The sequence below is a fragment of the Eschrichtius robustus genome, chromosome 7, assembly GCF_028021215.1.
Source record: "Eschrichtius robustus isolate mEscRob2 chromosome 7, mEscRob2.pri, whole genome shotgun sequence".
NCBI lineage: Eukaryota > Metazoa > Chordata > Mammalia > Artiodactyla > Eschrichtiidae > Eschrichtius > Eschrichtius robustus.
Window position 1 is genome coordinate 106,213,659 of NC_090830.1, and position 20,534 is coordinate 106,234,192.

At 40.8% G+C, this 20,534-nt stretch overlaps 1 protein-coding gene across 9 annotated transcripts in view; it reads left to right on the plus strand.

Annotated features, from left to right (window-relative positions):
• PLCE1 (phospholipase C epsilon 1) overlaps positions 1–20,534 on the plus strand; it is a 311,916-nt gene that overhangs the window by 258,525 nt on the left and 32,857 nt on the right. For all 9 annotated transcript variants that reach the window (XR_011074510.1, XM_068548222.1, XM_068548229.1 and 6 more), the window contains 7 exons: positions 1,620–1,858; positions 3,347–3,408; positions 3,780–3,945; positions 7,223–7,330; positions 8,774–8,890; positions 11,823–11,981; positions 17,156–17,285. Coding sequence is in view for 8 of the 9 variants with exons in the window: in XM_068548222.1 (XP_068404323.1) it covers positions 1,620–1,858; positions 3,347–3,408; positions 3,780–3,945; positions 7,223–7,330; positions 8,774–8,890; positions 11,823–11,981; positions 17,156–17,285 (981 nt within the window). In the remaining variant the exon portion in view is untranslated. The remainder of the gene's footprint in view (positions 1–1,619; positions 1,859–3,346; positions 3,409–3,779; positions 3,946–7,222; positions 7,331–8,773; positions 8,891–11,822; positions 11,982–17,155; positions 17,286–20,534) is intronic.

The following is a 20,534-nucleotide window of genomic DNA, read 5'->3' on the forward strand; positions in this document are numbered from 1 at the left end:
CATTGCCATCACCACCCATTCATTTTAAGCCTATTATTTTTCTCTTCTGTTCTTGCTGGAAACTATAAACACTAAAAAGCAAAAAAAAAAAAAAAAAAACAAAAAACTGTCCTCTTTCATGCATTTGCTTTTTAAATTATTTTAAAATATATTGTCCTTATGCTAAAAATATTGACCTTTTTCAACTTTAGTCATAAATGGGCATAACTATGGACTAGCCCAGTAGTTACACTTTTTAAAAAATTAATAGACTTTATTTTTTAGAACAGTTTTAGGTTAACAGAAAAATGAGGGGAAAGTACAGAGAGTTCCCATATACCCTCCCCACACACACATACAGTTCCCTCCCTTAGTAATATCTTGTATTAGTGTGGTATATTTGTTACAGTTGAGCCAATATTAATATATTAACTGAAATCCATAATTTACATTAGTGTTCACTGTTTGTGTTGTACACTCTATGGGTTTTGACAAAAGTATAATGACATGTATCTACCATTACAGTAGTATACAGAATAAATAGTTCCACTGCCCTAAAGATCCCCTGTGCTCCATCTTTTCATTGCTCCCACTCTCCTTCTGAACCCTGGCAACCACTGATCTTTTTCCTGTCTCCATAGTTTTGACTTTCCCAGAATGTCATATAGTTGGGATCATATAGTATGTAGCCTTTTCACACTAGCTCCTTTCACTGAGCAATATGCATTTAAGGTTTCTCGATGTCTTTTCATAGTTTGATAGGCCATTTCTTTTTATTGCTGAATAATATTTTGTTGTATGGATATTTGTCCTGTTGAAAGACATCTTGGTTGCTTCTAAGTTTTAGCAATTATGTATAAAGCTGCTATAAATATTTGGTGTGCAGGGTTTTTGTGGAGGTAAGTTTTCAGCTCACTTGGGTAGACCCCTAGGAATGCAGTTGCTGGATCATATGATAAGTCTGTGTTTAGCTCTGCAAGAAACTGACAGACTGTCCTCCAAGGTGGTTAGAATGAAAATGACTGGCCATACCAAAATGGGTGCACATGTGGAGCAATCAGGGCATTGCTGGTGAAAATGTAAAATGGTGCAGCCACCTCAGAAGAGAATTTGGCAGTTTCTTACAAAACTAAACGTACTGTTACCGTATGATCCAGCAATTGTACTCCTTGGCGTTTACCCAAATAAGCTGAAAACTTATGTTCACACAGAAACGTGCACACAAATGTTTACAGTTACACTTTTGAAGTACAGAAGAAACTGTAATCTTAAAGGTACGTCTTCCATCTCTGCAAACATAAAGACGTAGAAGTAGCTAGTCTCAAAAACCAAAGTCTGAATACAGCCTGAAGTCCCCAAAGAAATTTACATTTAGTTTCCATCTCATACTGAAGCTTATGGGCTTTCAAAATCTTTGACCTCGCTCTCTCTTAGTTTCTTTTATTTATTCATTGATTCATTTTTGTTTATTCCTTCAACTATGTGAAGCCAGGAAGAAGCACTGAGTTTGATGGCTTGTTTAGACAGATTAGTGAAGAGTTTCTCCAGCTTAATATTTCCACAACACCATTATCTCCAAAATGAACTTTATAAAAGATGCTGGCTAGCCTGTCCGTGTTCTGTGCGTGGTTCTGTTTCAGATTTGCTGACCAGAAATGTCTCCGATTTGGGGTTATTCATTAAGAGTAAACAGCAGCTGTCCGACAACCAGAGGCAGATATCTGATGCCATTGCTGCCGCAAGTATCGTGACAAATGGCACTGGGGTGGAGAGCACATCCCTGGGCGTATTTGGAGTTGGCATCCTCCAGCTCAATGACTTCCTAGTGAATTGCCAAGGAGAACACTACACTTACGATGAAATCCTCAGCATCATCCAGGTTTGTACCCATTTGGTGTGCAAGCAAATGTGTAAAGCCTCTAACTATGCTAATTATTTTCTGTAAACATTTACTCTTTCTATATTTCCTTCTAACACCTTTCAGTCTTGGGCCGAAATAGAGGGTTGGTTTTTGTTTTTGTTTTTAAATACCAAATATATGTGTTCTTATTTAACATATGATTAACATAGGTCCTAAGCCTTCTCTTACTCAGTGACTCCTGTAAGGAATCAGTACATGATTGCTTCTCGTAGTTCTAGCACATGCAGTAGAATTAGTAGTTAGGTTGTCAGCCACTTTGATTGTTTAACAAATGTTTATTAGCTTGTACTATGGACCTGGCTCTGTTCCAGGACCTGGAAATATAGTAGTTACATTCTAGTGGCTGAGGCAGACAATAAATGAATAAAAATATAAAGTAATTTCAGGTAATAATGGGTTCTGGAAAAATTGAGCAGAGTAAGGGGATGGAGGGATGCAGGAGGGCTGAGAGGAGTAAGCAAAGGCCACTGTGGGGAGGTGACACTTGGGCTGAGCCCTGAATGCATAAGCCATGTGAAGGTCTGAGGAAAGAGCATTCCAGACAGGGAGTAGCAAGCAGGAGCGAGTTTGGAGTCTGTGAGGAATGACAAATGCCAGAGGGACAATAGCTGACATGATTTCAGACAGGTGGGCAGGGGCCGAATCGTCCAGGCATTTTAGGCCATGGGAAGGAATTTGACTCGAGTCCATGTGAGATGGGAAGCTATTGGAAACTTCTGAGCAGGGCAGTAACATGATTTGATTTGTGTTTTTAAGAGGTCACTCTGGCCCCACTGGAGTATAAACTGTGCTAGGGAAGGAGGAGAGCAGAGACCCAGTAGGAAGCTGTCACAGTAACCCAGGCGAGAGGCGGTGATGGCTTCCGCTAGGGGGCGGCAGGAGATAGGGGGCGGCGAGATAGCTCCTTGTGGCTGCGCCACATGCCGCAGAATTAGTCTAGGTTTTCAGCCTGGCTTGTCAGTTAATTGGGAATCAGTGGACTAGCTGGCCAGCAACTGGACTCGATCACTGGCAACGCTAAAAATGCAAGGTTAAGATCACATGACTGTGCGCTCACTATAATATGACGGCGCGCAAGCACTGTACCGAGGATTCTATGTGGATTCTCGCCTTTCACCTCCCACCAACTCTATGGTAGCTGCCGTTACGATCCCCATCTTCACCTGCGTAAACCGATATCGTTTGTTTTCATATAAATCAGTCTTATTCTTTTCTCCCACTCTCCTTTTTTCTCTTAAATAAATATGCTTCGTATAATAAAATCACACATAATTAATGTTTTCTTTTAGACTAAAAAACTCCACCTTACCACTGCATAACTAAAGTAGTTCAAATATTTGGTTGAGATGTTTCCTGATGAAAACAGAACAGTTTCAAGAAATGATGTGGTGGGTTTTCCCTTTAGTCTCCTTTACTTAAGTAACACTCTTTTCGTATCCCTTGCAGAAGTTCGAGCCTAGTATCAGTATGTGTCATCAGGGCCTAATGTCGTTTGAAGGATTTGCAAGGTAACTTTTAAAAAATCTTTGCCCATCATTTAAGAGCATACATTTTTCAAACAGACTTACAAATGCAGAGAACAAACTAGTGGTTACCAGTGGAGAGAGGGTTTGACGGAGGGGCAAGACGGGGGAAGTGGATTAAGAGATACAAACTACAAGGTGTAAAATAAATATGATGCAAGGAAGTAATGTACAGCACTGGGAATATAGCCATTGTTTTATAATAACTTTATATGGAGTATAATATATAAAAATACTGAATCACTATGTTGTATACCTGAAACTAATATAATATCGTAAGTCAACTATTGTTCATTTTTTTTAAAAAAGAGTATATATTTTTCCCATGCAATTCTAAGAAACTTTGTTTCCTCTAGGTTTCTGATGGATAAAGATAACTTTGCCTCGAAAAATGATGAGTCGCAGGAGAACATTAAAGAATTGCAATTGCCCCTCTCCTACTATTACATTGAATCTTCACACAATACCTACCTCACAGGCCATCAACTCAAAGGAGAATCCTCGGTAGAACTCTACAGCCAGGTACTGAGAATTTCACTTGGAATATGGTTTTCATTAAACCTTATTTACGTAACCCCCGAAGTCACAAAAGCCTGACCCCAGACTCCTTTGAAGAACTTATACACTATTAATTGTGAAATGTGAGGAAACACGATGTGTGGGAAAACTGCCTATACATACAGTTGTTTTCTTTACTTCTTTTTGTTTCTTTTTTCCCCCCCCATCTACACTTAACCTTTATTCTAGGCAAAATTTAAAAAGTAGTTGTTTGAGACTCATAGCTTGTAGATCCTGGTTAGTCTGACCTACCTCTACTAAAATTAGATTTTCCCATGGGAAAACTATCTAATTGCTTCACTAAATGCTAAATAAATCAATATATTGTAGTGGGAAAGCATAGCAGAAAATGCAACTGTCTGTGAAGTTATTCCCAAAATATTGTTTGTTTTGGTTTGCAATTTGTCAGAAAATTAATCTATCCCTATGGCAACCAACAAAAAACAATTTTACAGACTGCAGGCACTGTCCCTACACATTTAAATTCATGGGAATATTCTTGAAAACTCAGAAGGGTCTCCGGACTAGAAAAAGCACATCCTTTTGACCTAAACGTCCAGCTCTCAATGATCCATATGTCTGTTGCTTCTGTTATATTTTCTGCAACATCCTTGTCTATGCTGCCTGTTTTCTGAACTCCCACAAGGTGAGTTAATTATGGGAGGAGCTAGCTACGTCCAGGTGTGTGTGTGTGTGTGTGTGTGTGTGTGTGTTGGGGGGCGTCCAAGTGTTAAAATTATAATTGTATTGTTTACGCAAACCCAGCAGACTTGAGCTTCCTTTATTCTGATATTAGTCTATATATTCCTCAAAGCATTGGTCAAACTTCTGTCCCCAAGCTTATCTGGTATGGAGCATGTATTTTATTTTTTTTTATTTTTTAATAGAAATCCATTTTTAATTTATTTATTTTATTTTTGGCTGCATTGGGTCTTCGTTGCTGTGCGTGGGTTTTCTCTAGCTGTGTGGAGCGTGGGCTACTCTTCATTGCAGTGCTCAGGCTTCTCATTGTGATGGCTTCTTTGTTGAGGAGCACGGGCTCTAGGCGTGCGGGCTCAGTAGTTGTGGCACACGGGTTCAGCAGCTGCAGCTCACGGGCTCTAGAACGCAGGCTCAGTAGTTGTGGCGCACGGGCTTAGTTGCTCCGCGGCATGTGGGATCTTCCCGGACCAGGGCTCGAACCCGTGTCCCCTGCATTGGCAGGCGAATTCTTAACCACTGCGCCACCAGGGCAGCCCTGGAGTATGTATTTTAAACTCTAAAATCTAAGGGGATTTTATTATGAAATGAAGATGTGTCCTTAGAGTAGTGATTTTCAAAATAAGAGTTCTGTCAAGGGGCCTCAGCTGCTGACACAGAAGAGCAGACAGTAACCACTGCCACTGAAGATTTGCTCTTTTATGTACTTTATATATTGGCCCTCCATTTGTACCAAGAATTCCAAGGTCAAAAGAAGTTTGAAATCCATTGTTCTAGAGGAAAGAAATGAAGTGTGTGTGTGTGTGTGTGTGTGTGTGTGTTTTTATCCCAGGAAAATAAACAGGGACCAATGTCCTAGCTTTAATTCCTACTGCATTTCCTTATTTGACATCAGGAAGGTTTTTTTTTTTTTACTCCTTAACATTACACCTCAAGTAGAGATTGTCACAGCCTTTGAATAAGGCACAGAAACCCCTCAAATAGACTCACAGATGTGATTAAACTTAGTACGAAGCTCCCTTTTATTTCATTTCTTACCACTCTCTGCTCTCTCTCAGCTCTCCCAGTTACCTCCTAAGATTACTGTACGGGGCAGATGAGAAGTGAGAAAAAGCCCTGTTCTCACCTGGAATTTCCAACCCTGGTTCTCCTATTCTAGCCATATGTGGAAGCCTTAATGTCATGCAGACTTTGATAAGGACCTTTAGTCTTTTTGTACTGAAAACCCATCTCATCTGCTGCCGGTCAGTGAACATTCTTCCCAGCGCGGCTCACTACAGAGATGAGGGAGCCTCACGTCCCACCTGTCACATTACACGACAGTTTTCAGCCCAAAGCAACACACCTCTAGATACTCTAGTGCTGACAGACACTGATAGCCTTGGGATTCTTTGCCAGGGAATCAGTTTCCCCTGGGAAGATAGGTCACCTACGAAAACTGGGTGCTGTATGCTATGGAATGGGAAGAATCTAGCAAGTATCTCATATAAAAACATTAAAATAAGGGGGATTCCACTATCCAAGTTATGTTGCAGCAAGTCTAATGGCCGCTAGCCCCCAGTACTGGACTGCTGTCACATGAAAATAGTTAGGTGGATTCTTAAATCAGAGAGTTGGCCCATTCACAGATATATCCACCTTTGGCTTTGGTTGACCCTTTCAAACTATGGTCATCTTTAAGATAGTCCACAAATACAGTCTATGGAGGAAGAAGCTGCCCCAAGCAAACGTTACAGAGATGCAACCCAAGCACATATATCAGGAGCTCTGCTTCCAGCTCTAGATCCAGAAAAGCAAATAGGTATCATCTCATCTAATTCACTGGTAGTGTTTCCTGGAGTTCTTTGCTGAGGAGGCTGTGAGATAACACATCAGAGCTTAGGGGGCAAGTATATTATGATTGATTACTGATGACTGCTATGGGTGTGGAGAGGGGACTTTATGGATTATTTGTCATCTCTGCTGTAGAGGCTGTTCTAGGATTAGATAGCAAGGCAAATCCTTGATAACTCCCTGCTTCTACTCTTCTCCCATGCTATATGTTCACAGCAAAGGTATTAGGTAGTGGCAGAATGTGGGTCTAAATAGAGGAGATTTTATCCTGATTGGATTTATATAAATGTTTGGCCAGTTCACTAAGGAATCAGTGGCCTCATTTCTTCATCAGCACCTCTGTCACCTCCACTGACATCTGCCCAGATAGAGTTATAGCCTGGCTGTCTCATTTCAGGATGCACCATGTGTAGGTCCCTTGAGGGACCAAAGTTGATGGGAAAATGGTCTTATGTTTTTGCTATCAAATTTTACCTTCCAATAGTATTCAGCTCTGGTAAGCACTCTTTCTACCTTAATCTATTCTCTCCCTTCCCCACCCCTAATAAATTGTGGCCTTCGGCCAACATGCAATATTTCTTTTCAATCTTAGGCCCTTCTGTTTTAGCCTGGAGAGTGAACACTGATATGTGGAAGCCTGTGCTGGGTTTAATTTGAGACTTTATCTCCATTTGCTCATCTGGGGTGGATTCATTCATTGATCCCACAGGTCCTCCTGCAAGGCTGTAGGAGTGTAGAGTTGGACTGCTGGGACGGAGATGATGGGATGCCCATCATTTATCATGGACACACCCTGACAACCAAGATCCCCTTCAAGGTAATGCTTCATAACTTTCTTTAAATCAGATCACAAAGAGTCATTATCTTCATTCATCATTTAAATGAATGACTCTTCCAAGTTATACCTTAGGTTGGGAGTTCTTATCCTGCGTCTTAAGGCTTCCCCAAATTGTGTAGGATGTGCACATGTTCATTTTCCTAGGAGTTGATCTAGAACTCTCCTTAGATTCTCATTTGACCAAAGTTTAGTAACCATTACCTTAAATTAGTTATCATGTAATAATATTGTTGAAATTTTTACATCATAAGATGATATATAAAAGGCAGGGTCTGTTCTCTTGCTGTAGGAATTAAAGGTCATTTCTCCCGGTGTCCTGCTGACAAAGGCCAACATCATGTGTCAGGAGATGATTAAATAACATTATGAAGTAATGAGAATTGATTCCACCTGGGGAGATTGGTCACCCAGGAAGACTGGTCTCACTGTATTATTATTTCAAATTCTAAGTAGTTTATTTGTTCATTGTGCAATTACTATCCTCATTCAGAGGGTCTTTGGCTGTAACATCATTTTTTTCTGAACCGTGGCTGGGCTGGGAAGGAATTTTCTTATTTCTGTCTTGTATGTGAAGATGGTGGCTAAAATGCATTTTCTCTTTAACTCATTTTCCTATTCAGCCCTCTTAAAACTTTTTATACCCTATATTGAGGGAAGGAGGAGTTGATAACTGTGTTTACATACATACATAAATATATGTGATATATGTCTTATTGCCCCAAGTAGATTTGATTATAAACTCCTTGAAAGCAGGAAAGTATCTTACGCCTTATCTTTTTTTTTTTTTTAAAAGGGAATGCTATTTATTTATTTATTTATTTATTTATTTCATTATTTATGGCTGTGTTGGGTCTTCGTTTCTGTGCGAGGGCTTCCTCTAGTTGCGGCAAGCGGGGGCCACTCTTCATCGCGGTGCGCGGGCCTCTCACTATCGCGGCCTCTCTTGTTGCGGAGCACAGGCTCCAAACGCGCAGGCTCAGTAATTGTGGCTCACGGGCCCAGTTGCTACGCGGCATGTGGGATCTTCCCATACCAGGGCTTGAACCCGTGTCTCCTGCATTGGCAGGCAGACTCTCAACCACTGCGCCACCAGGGACGCCCTCGCCTTATCATTTTTGCTTCTGTAACTAATACAGTGTCTTTTACTTATACTCAGTATATATATATATATATATTTGTTAAATTCAGGATACTGATAGCTGTTCCTCATAGTATGTGAACAATACTCAATATGAATAGTTTAATGTGTTTATAGAAAATAGCCTGTTGCTTAACTTGAAAATACATTTGAAAAGATAAAAACCACTTTGGCCAGAGTCTTCTGCATAAACAATTTAGATGCTTTCTGTGGCTGTAAGTGCCTTGCCTTTTGACACCTTGGGCAGATATCTGAACTCTCATGTGCTGTTTTGGCTCTCATAGGAAGTGGTTGAAGCCATCGATCGCAGTGCCTTTATCAACTCCGACCTCCCCATCATCATATCGATTGAGAACCACTGTTCATTGCCTCAGCAACGAAAAATGGCAGAAATTTTCAAGGTAAGGTATCAGCTAAATGACGGGATGGTATCTTGGCCTTTGTCTTGTGACTGTTGTTGAGCTTAATTTGGGGCCACTGTGGACCACGCCACAGCTGGACCTCAGCTGTGAAGCACGTACAGTGAACGTCCCTCAGACCTGAGAAATGGGGATGCCCTGGGAGTTTGGGCTGTCTCTTGAGTGGTCCATCTTTTCAACTGGAGTGATAGAAGCACTGTTCTGTGGTCTCCTGAGCATTTCCAGAAAACCTTCAGAGATAACAAGAGACCAACTTTCCAACACTTTTGATACCACAAATCAGGGATGCCAGGATGTCACCTGTCAGTTGTACGTGGAAAAGCTGAAACTATCTCAGGGCAAATAAGTCAAATCTTCTTGTGGCCCAACTTCATATATGGAGATCCAAGGTGGCGAAGAGGTTAGACTGGCCAGAATAGTGCTGTTAACACTCAGCTCTTCCTTATGCAAGGGAACTATAATGCAGACAGATTTAAGGGCAAATACGCCATTATACTTCCCCCTTCCTCCACTGGTAGAGGCATTTATGGGAATATGGCTCTCAGTGGGAGGGAGGGGCATGGCTAGAGGGAAATGTCCCCAAATACTAATGTCAACAAAACTAATTAGCCTTTCATGTTGCCTTTTCTTTGCCATCATTTAGAATAATGGTCTCTAAACTTTTTTGATTGCATACCCCATCAGTAAAATATACCACGTATTCCTGTTGTGTGTGTATTGACTTATTCATAAATTATATACATATCCTACTTATTAACATATTTTATACATTAATTAAAACATGCAAAAATAGAATATAAAAGAGAGTAACATAGAAAGGATGAAGTAAAGAATAACTTTTAAATACTATTATTTATTAATGATACAAAAACCCTTTTGCTATTATAAAAAAAATTTTAAATAAACTTATTCTTTTATTATCTAAATTTTTAGTGGGAGTAATATGATTGACTACACTTCATTATTTTGGAAATTTTTGTGATCACTGACTTGGATGTCTGGTTTTAAGTTTAGTTTATTATTTCCATATTTGGCTTTAACAGCTATAGTAGCTGATAAAAATGCCTTACAAAGATACCTGTATCCAGATGGAAAAGGGGTGCCATTAACTGCACTTGCCAGATAATGGTACTCATTTCTCAATTCCATTAATGAGGCAAAGGTTCTTATTGGAATTTGGCTAGACAATTTATATGTTTCCTGGTATCAATCAGCTTTTCTTATAAACTTACTGAAAAGGTGTTGCCTTTTATATTTTTAACAGATGAGTTTAGACTCCACTAAAATCCTTCATTTAGAGGATTTTTTAACCATTAGAAAATCTGCTTCCAGGTAGCCTGAGTGTGCATACATAAGAGTTTTTATGTTAACACACATTGTTTCCTACAACAAAATCACATCACAATAGAAATATTTTTAGACAGCTGTCTTTACTCTTTCCAGAACACAGATTTTATCTAAAAAGCAAATACTTTTGAGCTTCCCTGGTGGCTCAGTGGTTAAGAATCCGCCTGCCAGTGCAGGGGACACAGGTTCGAGCCCTGGTCCGGGAAGATCCCACATGCAGAGCAACTAAGCCCGTGAGCCACAACTACTGAGCCCGCGTCCCACAACTACTGAAGCTCGCGCGTCTAGAGCCCGTGCTCCACAGCAAGAGAAGCCACTGTAATGAGAAGCCCTCGAACCACATCAAAGAGTAGCCCCCGCTCGCCGCGACTAGAGAAAGCCTGCGTGCAGCAGCGAAGACCCAGTGCAGCCAAAAATAAATAAATAAAATAAACAAATTTATTTTTTAAAAATAGCAATTACTTTCTCACTCAGTGTTAAAACGTTACCCTTATCATATAGGAACAGATTAACAGTGATTTTATCATCATCATCATCATCATCATCTGGTAACAAAGTACAGCTACCCACTATAAACACAGAAAAAGTCCGAAATTTTAGGATACTTTTTTTTTAAAGAAAATTGTATAACTTAGAATACTCCTTTAACTAACTGCTTTTTCCTTATATAAAATGTGAGCTTCTATATGTCGTAAAAGATTTTCATAATCACTTTTCATCTCATTACAGAATATTTCAAAGAAAAGTCTTTTTGTGAAATTAACCACACGTCGTCACCAAAGCACCCAAACTGTGATCATCTCAATAAGATGTTAGCAAACAAAGATGTGAGGGACTCACCTTTGGTCCCTCTGCGTCAAGAGATCCCCCCCCCCGTCCCTCAGGGACCTTCATGAACAGTGCCTGACATACAGACTGAGGGCGCCATTTTCAGTCTGTACATTAAGCAGTAATAAGCTTCCATTTTGTTCTTTTTTTCATTAAAAAATAACTAGAAATGGAAACTGACATGTTTTCTACCCTCACCCCAAATGGGTCATCCTGTGCCTTCCCCCACCACCCACCTCCTTGGGGGAGACACATTTCCCTTTGAAGACCAGTGCTCAGAAAAGCTTTATGAGAATGGTGTCTGTGGTTCTTTATACTCGGTGGTGACAGATTCTCCCTACTATTTTTCCTTTTTGTCCCCACTTCCTACCTACTTCAAGGTTTGTATCCTTGTGACTTCTTACCCATGTCTGGAACAGACCATATTCTACAAATCACAGCCTCTAACTGAATCTCTTTTTCTTCTTTAGTACATCAGACCCGGAGTATTTTTCTAAATAGTTAGAGCTGGGCCCCCCCTGGAGAGGGGCCTAGACCCCTCCTCCTGGCCTTCTAACCACTTCCCTTCTTTCCAGTAAGAAACTATGCAGGACTGGGGGGCAGGACACACGGATACAACATCTTTCCTAGTTCCTCTTCCTAGGATTTTTAGAACAATTCAACTGGGCTGAAATATCTAGCTGATGATTCAGGTATAGATAAAGGGCATTGATTATGTGTTTTCCTTTATTGTTTTTAGACTGTGTTTGGAGAAAAACTGGTGGCTAAATTCTTATTTGAGAGTGATTTCTCAGATGATCCAATGCTTCCCTCACCTGACCAACTCAGGAGGAAAGTGCTTCTCAAAAATAAGAAGTTAAAAGCCCATCAGACACCGGTGGATATATTAAAGCAAAAGGTACTCTCTTGTTAAAGAAGTTATGAGTATGCTGTGTGCCCAGGACAAAGAAATTAATGTCATTCTAACCTTTCAGATGACTGATGGGTAACCAGTTTTTGAAGATTCAGTTTCCTTGATTGACACATTTGACTTTTGGCTTTCCACTGAATAGACTGATAAATACTCTCTTCCCACTTACATAAAATTTTATTTCGAAAAATTGATGTAGGATGTACCTCATTATTTAATTTATTCTGAGCAGGATAATATGTGACTCTTGTCTCTGGGCCTGGGCTTCACAGCTGTCAATCCCACAGTGGTCGCTCTAGTCCTCTTTAAGAAGAGTCCCCTGTCGGGAGAGCACTTGGACATGGGGTTATGACTCCTGAGGTCAGTATTAGAACCCCAATAGCAGCAGCCCTGTGCTCCCAGCATGGAAGTTGGCACAGTGTATCACTGTGGCATATGGACCCCAAGGCACTTCTGTACCTGCCTCACCCATGGAGATCTAGTCCCCGAGCACCACAGACTTGCCTATATAGGAGGGCCCTCAGCCCAAGGATCTGTGAAAAAGTTCAGGTCCAGGACCACTGAGTCCATATACCAGGTTGAACTTACTCATCCCACAGAAAGACAGCTGCCAAAACTATTTGTCCTATGTAGGAGAGCACTGTTGGCCCTGAAACACCACTTTTGAAAATTACAGCAACCAAGAGTTGCTGCGTGAACCTCAGCCCCCCGCAGGACTAGAATGGTGCAGCCCCGGCAGCATGGACAGTCCAAAGTAAAACTAGGTCACGGCCTAGAGCTTTTAATTTCTCTCTGAGCATCACCTCCAAGCCTCCAGGCCCTACTCCAGTTCTGCTTTAAGTGGTTCCCAGAGAACAGATGGATTCTATGAGCCCAACAGATTTGGAACCTTTGTCCTAAGTCATTGATTAAAAAATGTCAAGTCGAGCTGTACAGCAGAAACCAACACAACATTTTAAATCAACTATACTCCAATAAAAAAAATTTTTTTTTAATTTCAAGTCGAATCGAGTCAAAAGTCCAGTTTGACCTAGTTGAGTAGTCTATTTGGAACAATCGCCAAATCTTCACTTCCATTAAGAATATTTGGATATTCTTCCATCTGTGGATATGCTTGGATTTGTGAATCTTAAGATGTGATTTCCAGAAGTCAATGCTCAGGGTCTGACAGCACAAGGACCGTGAAACCATCACCTCTCTTAATTTGAACTTTATATCTCAGTTAGTACAACCTAGGACCGTTCTCGCTATTTAAATTCTTTAACGCCTACCAGGCTCATGTTGAGTTTGTGGAGAGCAAAGAGTTCAGTTATTTCCACAGGACTAAACTTATGCCTAGTCTCACCATTTTTCCAGGTTTACAATTAATTTTAAACTTTTGTGTAGCAGGAGTCTCACATTTATCTCTATTAAACTTGCTCTTCTTGGTTTTGGTTTGTTATTATAGCATACAAGGTTCTTTGTGGATTTTGACATCTGTCATCCAATTATTTATTAGCAGTTTTCCAAATTGTGCCTTCACCCAAGTTGCCCTTGAGCCGGACGGCCAAGTGGAGAGCCCTGTGGCCCTTCTTGCAGGACCTCCCTCAAGTTTAGGTGATTATCACTCTTGTCTGGTGCTCTCTTCTCTGAAGCCCAGACTTCTGCAGAATCTGCTTCAACCTCTTTCTTTATAGAATAGAAATTAAGATCTAGGCCTTTATGGGACTTTCTCGAAGCCACCTAGTTCATAGTGGCAGAGCCAGGATTCTGATTCAGGTCTTCAGGGAAGACCTTGTCAAAGGCAACACAGAAGTAGGATACATTGATAACAATCGCTGGGGCACTTTCAAAGACACAGATTCTTAGGTCCCACATCTGCCCAACTAAATCGGAATTTCCATAAGGAAGACTTGGTAATCTGTTTATTTTAAAATAATTCTTATCCCCCATGAAAGTTGGAAAATACTGCTTATCTGTTATTTCCCACAAAGTGAAATACCTTACCCGCAAAGTCTAAAGAGGTTACTGTGTGGGAGATTTGTTCTTAGTAAACCTATGCTACTTCTTGCGAATCGCCTCTTTATTTTCTGTGTTCTCACAACCAAATAATCCATTCTGAGATTCTGTCAGGCATTACTTTGGCACTTTCTACCATACAACTTCCACAACTTACCTCTTCCTCCTTTTGGAAAAATGGGACAATATAATCCCATTTTCAGTTTTTTAAAATCGCTTCCAGAGCCCCATGATTTCCCAAGGGGTACTGACAGTCATATCTGCAAGGCCTTTTAATTGCCTGGCAGGTTGTGGGTCTGGACCTGGTTATCTGAGTTCACACGGGGTTGGGTGAATGCATGCCAGGAGCTCCAGTGTGCTCAGACCAACCCTCTAACTTAGAAGGTCTGGGTCCTTTCTGTGCAAGGAACTCACCCTCAGCAAGGACGCACTGACTCAGAGCAGGATTTCTGAAGCCCTCCATCTGCCTCAGGCTCGTGCTAAGGCTCTTGCCGAGGATCCTTAACTACACCCCGCCAGATCACCAGTATTCTGCCCTTGGTCTCCTGAACTCCAACCTGCTAGACTCAGACAGTTCACACTCAGTGACAGGTGCTGTGCTAGGGGCTGGGGGAACAGAGCAAATGAGACATGGCTCCTGCCTGGACCCATGTGAGCCAGTTCTTCACCTGACACCCCACTCTAACCCCCAGGCCTATATCTGAATTGCTTTTATCAAGGGCTGGGGTCCTGTTTTTCTGCCTCAAAATAAGTAGGATATGGCAAAGAATAAGGAAGTCAGCTCTTGGCTGTCGCTGGGCCACCTGTCCCATACTTCCTGCACTGGGGGAAGTACCTGAGCGTCGAAGGGACCTGGACACTCCACCTTCTGACATTTGCTGGTAGTGGGACTTTGAACGGCAGCACCCCCATTATTGGTTCTCAAAACCTTCTGTCAGGGGGCCCACCGGGCTCTTGGCATCATCATTCTCGGTACTTGGCTCCACCCTGCATGTTTACTGCAGGAAGGCCCTTTGCTTATCCAGGACAGATAGACTTGCTTTTGTAGCTCACTTGTGCCTAGAGCAGATTTCCTAAAGCTTGGAAGAATGCCACTCCTGTGAGACACTCTGAAAAAAGAAAAGAAAATTTTCCTGGTTAAATAAGTGTGGGAAATGCTGCACTGGAGATCTTTGAAGAACGGTGGTGCCCTTTAGCATATTTAATGAAGGCTCTGTGAAGCTCAGTTTCTGTAAGATGCTGTTTTTAAACTTCCATTGTGTTTTGTGGTTACAGTAATTCTCATTTTTTTACATGACAGCTATTAACACGCATGGAGCTAGCGTTCCATAAAAATGTTGAGCCTAGACAATGCCCAGTTATCTGGAGTAGACGGCATGTAAAAGATTTATCTCGATATCAACATAGCCTACACTGTATCTTCCTTATGTATATATTTTTATTATAAAGGTAATATAACCACATTTCGGAAAACTTAAGGAAGAATTATTTTAAAACACACATAATTCCAAAGCCAAACACAACCTGTATCACAAGGATTCTTAACCTTAGTAATATCCACAGACAGAATTCAGGGGGTCCATGAAATTAGATGAAAAAAATTAAATTTTTTTTTGGCTGCGCCATGCGGCTTACAGGATCTTAGTTCCCCAACCAGGGATTGAACCCATGCTCCCTGCAGTGGAAGTGCTGAGTCCTAACCACTGGACCACCAGGGAATTCCCGAAAAAAAATTACATCTTCATTTTCACTAACCTCTAGCTGAAATTTAGCCTTTCCTCTGATTATAAATGTAGGGAACAAACCACAGTAAAGTTGGCAGCATCTATGTCTTTGTCACCAGTAGAAATCACAGATGTTTCATATTATATCACAGCTGTTGCTAATATCTCCAAGAATTATTTATGCTCATCACTATTTCAGAAATGTTACTTGACCTACCATTATATATTTTTTACTATGTTAATAAATAAACATATTATTCCTATAGCACAATTTTTTTTTAACATTTGATAACTGTATCAGCATTCTTTTTTTCCTTTGTAATGTTCTGTGCATTTAAAATATCATTCTGAGAAGGGACCTTACCTCACCAGACTGCCTAAGGGGCCTGTGCCATAAAAACAGGTCAAGAATTCCTACCGTATTAACATTTAATAGCTAGCCTTTTATGCACATCGTTTTATATAATTATAATCATTATATGTAGACAGAAAGATACATAGTTATTGAACAAAGGATATAGAATTATATATATATTTGCATAGATACATGTATATATGTATATGCTTACATGTATAAATATTATATCTATACACACACGCAAAATTCTGTATCCTTTGTTCAATAAATATATATCACAATTATTTGTCAAGTCTTATTCTCTCAAGCAGATACACCATAGTTTACTGACGTCACTCCTCTATTGTTGGACTTTTAGGTTGCTTCCTGCTTTTAATTCACGCAAGTAACTTTGCCTGTATTTTGCACTATTTCCTTATGCTAGGCCCCAGATTTATATTTATTCTTGTGTCCTGTGATATTCCTTCACAGTAATTCTAGTCAAATGTAGAAGCACATGACCTCCCCGATAGCACACATCAATTTTCCAGAAATCTCTAGGCCTATTTTGTTAATCTGACTGACGGTTCAGATAAAGGTCTGTTGAAAAAACTTTATTTAAATCAACTATTCTTTTGGTCTCGTCCATAGGGATTCTAACATTTTTCTCAAGGTCAAAGGCCTTTAGATAGTATTTTAAGAAGGGGGGGGAAAAAAACAGTTTCTTAGCAGAGATTTACTTTTCCAAAATGGATGGGCTGATTTGCTTCTTCATCATTTGGGATTGATGGTGGTTTTCTGAAGCACCCAGGTTTCTCCTGGTGGGGTTGTCCTAGGAAACCTGGATGGCTGGGCACCACACATGGATTCCTTGTGATTGTTTCCTAAAAGCTCCTGGATTCCTCCTGTAGGGACGTTAACATTCACTGAAGTATTGACGTTGCTCTTTAAGTGACTGTAGAGTTTTGGGGCTTTTCTCAAATAATCAAAATAGGTTAAGCCACATTTTATGACTGTGGTGAGCCTTAGGTGGTCATTTGGTAGCTATAAATGAAAGTTCAGTAGCTGGGCATCTGCAGTCTTTAATTACTGATATGTTACAGGCTCATCAGCTAGCGTCCATGCAAGCTCAGGCTTATAATGGTGGCAGTGCCAACCCTCCACCTGCTAATAACGAAGAAGAGGAAGATGAAGAGGACGAATATGATTATGACTATGAATCCCTCTCTGACGGTAAGAGAGCCAACCCTATGCTATACGCAGGGAAGTGCCTGGAAGATTTTTCTACTGGGTTTTTTGGGTGTCTTTTTTTTCCAAAAATAAGTCTGATTCTCCATAGACCAACAATACAGATTGTTGTAATATTATCTAAGAGTTTCTGGAATCCTGCTGCTTAGCAAGGAGGACCTGTCCTCCTTGGAAAGGGATTCTGTCAGCCACTACAGACAGCACTCAAGGAAAGAGTAGGAGGGTGTGGGAAGCAATCCAGGGGTTGTTCCTAAATTGGTTTCTAGAGGAAGAGGTGGAATTACTGCAGAGAGACCCCGTTCCCACCCTTTCAGCATCTGGTGTAGCGGATGCTCTTGGCAGGAATTGTAGACAAGGGCTGACTCTTTTCTCTCCCCTGCACCACCTGCAGGGGGCAGCATCGCGTTCCTGTGCTTTCTGCTGCTCCCCTTCACTGCTTTTGCTCCTGCTTTCTAAGAGCATAGCAAAGAAAGAAGCAGCATTTCCCTTCCCCGCCCCCCTTCCCTGGTTCTCACATACTAAGCCAACCAGACATTTCCTTCTGGCCCCACCAAAAAGATATGGGTGATGGCTAATGGTGCAATACAAAAAAGTCACATGAATGATGTTATTTACCTATTAAAGGTGAAGGATTCTTCTTAGGAGATAATTAGGTTTCAGTTGTGTTTCATTTGCACTAAATTAGTGTCATTTGCTAGAGATTGCAAAATGTTTTCTCAGGTACCACTGCTGATGGTAGACTGTTTAATTTTGGCAACTTCTGAAAGACAAACATTTAGTAATGAAAAAATACCAATATTCCTGTTTATTTAAACGTTATAAATGTAGACTATATTACTTCTCTGTAGGATATTGTCTTGTTAATATGCAGATATGCGCAGACCAGTAACCGTTTACCACTTGCATTAAGAGAATCAAGCTACACTCCTTCATATATCTGCTTCTCATGCAGCACGATTGTCTCCTGGCCGTGTTTGGTTTTGTGAGCCTCTGTCATAGCCAGCAGCTACAGTCCAACCTCTTTCTGCCCCCAAATGCAATACTAGTCTCTGTCCATTTAATATTTGTCCTTAGTAATTGTTGATTGCTTCATACCGTCAACTAAAAGCCAATGTACTCGATCTGAAGTCCCATCAGATAACACGAAGGGCATATTCTCTAATGGGGAGGTCGAAAGAGGGAGAAAATGGGAAAGAGTCAAGGTCATTTCTTGTATCCTGTTCCTCAGAAGTCATGGGAGTATGAATCTTTTTATATTGACTTATTCCTCCCCGTGGATCTCTACCACAGTCATGGTAATGTTGTTTCATAGAACAAATTTATTTGATAAGAAATGAAAACCACATTTAAGAAATCAACCAAATCCAGATGTTATTTGCCCCTGTAAGAAGTTAGTGCTCTGGAAGATAAATTCACTTTCTATCATAAATTACTTCTGTGTTTTTTTCTGTACTTTTGAAAACAGGAAAGAAAAGACTTTTCTTAATTATTAGTAATAGCAGTATAGGAAGTTTTGATATGCAGATAACAAAATGCATAGGGGAAGGTGGGGGAAGGAGCTTTCTGATTTATTTTCAGTTAGGAGGGTAAAATTTGAACCCTACCCCACTGAATCTCTAGGACAGTTGCATGCTCTTTAAAAACCCACATGTGCTGGGGTGGGGTATACATGGAAAGCACCCGCAGGTTCTGCTCCAATAGACTGTGAGACCTTGGGTCAATGTCCTTTCGCCACTCTAGACTTTAGGCCCCTCAGATGCATAATGGGAAGATTTTGTTACAGGTTGTCTGATGTTCTCCCTTCTGGCACTAACATCTATGATCTATGACAGTTAATTCCAATACCACCACATGATAATTTCCCATTTCATTAAAAGAGTCCTCTGACTGGCTGATTCCCAAATAGGCCTTGTAGTTGATTATGCCGGGACTTGTTTAAGCTTACCCTATTAAGGCGTCCTGATGCTACTGTTAAATGCCAGACAGTCTTGCACTTTTGGTCATGGTTTGTGGTGCCGAGCTCATCCCTGCCTCCTTCCCTCAACCTCACTTTCTCTGGCTGAGATAAGAAGAAAACAGAAACCTGCTTGCTAAGGGTAGGACCATTCCCAGCTTCTTAGCAGGACCCCGAAAGTTTCTAAGCTTCTGGTAATGATGGATCCCTTTGAGGATGAGATGGAAGCTGTGACCAGTCCCCTCAGAGAAATAAACATGGTCTCAAATTTCTACATAAAATTGCAGGAGTTTTCACAGGCCTTCTGAGCCCCTCGCAGGCACCTCAGGCTAGAAACCCGTCTCTAAAGTCTGGGTGGCCCAGTTTATCTCTGTGACAGCTCTAGTCCTCAGTTTTCACATATATAAAATGAGCAAATCCGTCTAAAACCTCTTTTGGTTATAAAAATGTGATAGTTCTGGGCTTCCCTGGTGGCACAGTGGTTAAGAATCTGCCTGCCAATGCAGGGGACATGGGTTCGAGCCCTGGTCCGGGAAGCTCCCACATGCCGCGGAGCAACTTAAGCCTGTGCGCCACAACTAATGAGCCTGCGCTCCAGAGCCCGCGAGCCACAACTACTGAAGCCCGCGTGCCACAACTACTGAAACCTGCGCGCCTAGAGCCCTTGCTCTGCAACAAGAGAAGCCACCGCAATGAGAAGCCTGCGCACCGCAACGAAGAGTAGCCCCCACTCGCTGCAACTAGAGAAAGCCAGCGCACAGGAACGAAGACCCAACGCAGCCAAAAATAAATAAAATAAAATAAATTATTTTTAAAAAAGAACGCTTTAAAAGAAAAAATGTGGTAGTTCCTAGGCACAGAATTACTTCCAGAAAATCTAAAGGAAGTTGCAAATGAGGCTCAAATATTTCAGGAACTGCTACTCTGCCTTTTGGCCACTAAGTTCTTGATGAATATTTATTCAATTAAATTTTATTAAATAAATATCAATTAATTTTTTCCCAGCCTTGCTGTTTATCTTGACTAGCTTTGAACATGCACTAGAGTAGAGATTTGAATTTCCAATTTCATATAGACATTCTATGACTTCGTATATATGAAGTCTAATGACTGCATGATTCTAACAAATTAATCAGTTTCTATCCATTTGACATAAAGTATTTTGGGGAGTATTAGGACAATCAGTAGCTGAAAATACATAATGTGAATGTGGCAGCATGATTAACGTTAACAATGTTTGCACTTCTTTTATTGCTAGCCTTTGCATCCCTTAGTAGTCA